General features: G+C 46.6%; 1 protein-coding gene across 3 annotated transcripts in view; it reads left to right on the top strand.

Annotated features, from left to right (window-relative positions):
* Positions 1–683: 683 nt before the first annotated feature.
* Positions 684–2,500, top strand: part of LOC110517683 (neuromedin-K receptor) — an 18,288-nt gene continuing 16,471 nt past the window's right edge. For all 3 annotated transcript variants that reach the window (XR_005038735.1, XR_005038736.1, XM_036958421.1), the window contains exon 1: positions 684–1,332. Coding sequence is in view for 1 of the 3 variants with exons in the window: in XM_036958421.1 (XP_036814316.1) it covers positions 956–1,332 (377 nt within the window). In the remaining 2 variants the exon portion in view is untranslated. The remainder of the gene's footprint in view (positions 1,333–2,500) is intronic.

Raw genomic sequence — 2,500 nt, 5'->3', positions numbered from 1 at the left:
ACAAAAAGACTTACAACAGAACCAATTAGAAATTAAAGAAAAATTGAACATCCTTGAATCAGTCATTAAAAACAACCAAAATCCATTAGATTACCCAATAACCCAACAAGAACTAAATGAAAAGCTAAAATCTATTAAATCAAAAAAGGCTTGTGGTGTAGACAACATCAGAAATGAAATGCTGAAGAACAGCACACCTGAGTTGCAAAATGCTGTGCTTAAATTGTTCAACATGGTTTTAACTTCTGGCTGCTTCCCTAATGTCTGGAACCAGGGGCTCATCTCCCCTATCCACAAAAGTGGAGACAAATCAGACCCCAATAATTACAGGGGAATTTGCATCAACAGTAACTTGGGAAAGATTTTCTGTAGCATTTTGAATTCAAGAATTCAAACCTTTCTTCAAGAAAAAAATGTAATAAGTAAATGTCAAATTGGCTTTCTCCCTAACCATCGCACTACTGAGAAAGACACAGACAGAGAGAGAGAGAGAGATACACAGAGAGAGAGAGAGAGAGAGAGAGAGAGAGAGAGAGAAAGAAAGACACAGACAGAGAGAGAGAGACAGAGAGAGAGAAAGACACAGACAGAGAGCGAGAGAGAGAGAGAGAGCGAGAGAGAGAGAGAGAGAGAGAGACAGAGTCAGAGAGTCAGAGAGTCAGAGAGTCAGAGAGTCAGAGAGTCAGAGAGTCAGAGACAGAGAGAGAGAGAGAGAGAGAGAGAGACAGAGAGAGAGACAGAGAGAGAGAGACAGAGAGAGATGTCACTGAAGTGAAAATAAGACGCCAGTCGCTGTTTATTTTAAGGCCACTTCATCTCCCAGGAGACCAGACAGTTAACAGCCCTATGAAGACATTCCCTTACAAGCTGTAAACTGGGTGGATCTGTTCTTCTCCATCAGATAAGACCGCTCTACTACTAACGATAGCTACCAGTAACCTCTCTCTCCATCATTATGAGCGAGCCTAGTAACGTCTCCAACATCCCAGTCGGTGGCTGGAACATCACTAACCAGTTTGTCCAGCCGGTTTGGCTGCTCGCTCTCTGGACGGTAGCCTACAGTCTCGTGCTGTTTGTCTCGGTGAGCGGGAACGTCATCGTTATCTGGATCATCCTTGCTCACAAACAGATGCGGACAGTGACAAACTACTTCCTGTTGAACCTGGCTCTCGCGGACACTTCCATGGCGGCCTTCAACTCATTCGTGAACTTCGTTTACGCTGCGCACGGGGACTGGTACTTCGGGCTCGTCTACTGCAAGTTCCACAACTTCCTTCCTGTGACAGCGGTGTTCGCCAGCATCTACTCCATGGTGGCCATCGCCGTGGACCGGTGAGAAAGGTTCTGTTGTTGTTGTACCTCACATAGGTTCTGTTGTTGTTGTACCTCACATAGAGAGATCATGAACAGGCATCTCCTAATAAAGCAGTTGAATCACTTAACGTTCCAGCGGATTAAACTTCCCTCCGTAAGGAGACCTTTATGGAATGTAGCTCAGACGACATTTACATTTAGAAGCGTTTATTATGAAACATGTTTACTGTTTACTGCTCTATGATGTGCCCATTCAATATCCACAAGGTCACAGTCGTTGGTGGTATTTGATTAAAGTTTATTGAAAAAGTATGGATTTCAGCAAAACAACGAAAAGGCAACTACAGAGGACAAACACGGGTAGATAGGTGGGCGTTTCATCATTTACATTTTTTGAAGTATTGACCTTGGGGCGAATCGATGTGTCATCGTTGTAGTCTGAGCTAGATTCCACAAAGCCTGGTGTCTGCTCCTCTCCGTTGGTGGAAACATCAATGGAGTTCAGTTCGTCTACAGGATGTCAGAATATCACCAAGCACAGCCTGCGTGTGATAAGACCACCGAGCTTGACATCAACCCCAGACCCCGAGGCAGGCGTTGATGTCTGAAAATAGGATGCCGATGACAATTCCTCCAAGGCATCATGTCTGCCACTCTAGTGTGTCAACAGAAGGGGTCAGACCTAAAGGGGAGATCAGCTGCAAAGAGGTCAAGATTCAGAGAATGGAGAGAGAGAGAGAGACAGAGAGAGGGAGAGAGAGGGAGGGAGGGAGGGATGGAGGGAGAGAGATGGAAATAGGACAGAGGGGGTAGAGAGATGGAGAGAGAGATGGAGGGGGTAGAGAGATGGAGAGAGAGATGGAGGGGGTAGAGAGATGGAGAGAGAGATGGAGGGTGTAGAGAGATGGAGAGAGGGATGGAGGGGGTAGAGAGATGGAGAGAGAGATGGAGGGGGTAGAGAGATGGAGGGGGTAGAGACATGGAGAAAGAGATGGAGGGGGTAGAGAGATGGAGAGAGAGATGGAGGGGGTAGAGAGATGGAGGGGGTAGAGACATGGAGAGATAGATGGAGGGGGTAGAGAGATGGAGGGGGTATAGAGATGGAGAGAGAGATGGAGGGGTAGAGACATGGAGAGAGAGATGGAGGGGGTAGAGAGATGGAGAGAGAAGGAGGGGGTAGAGACAT

Source organism: Oncorhynchus mykiss, chromosome 21, assembly GCF_013265735.2.
Source record: "Oncorhynchus mykiss isolate Arlee chromosome 21, USDA_OmykA_1.1, whole genome shotgun sequence".
NCBI lineage: Eukaryota > Metazoa > Chordata > Actinopteri > Salmoniformes > Salmonidae > Oncorhynchus > Oncorhynchus mykiss.
The sequence above is the reverse complement of the archived record's forward strand: the minus strand, read 5'-3'. Positions and strand labels throughout refer to the sequence as shown.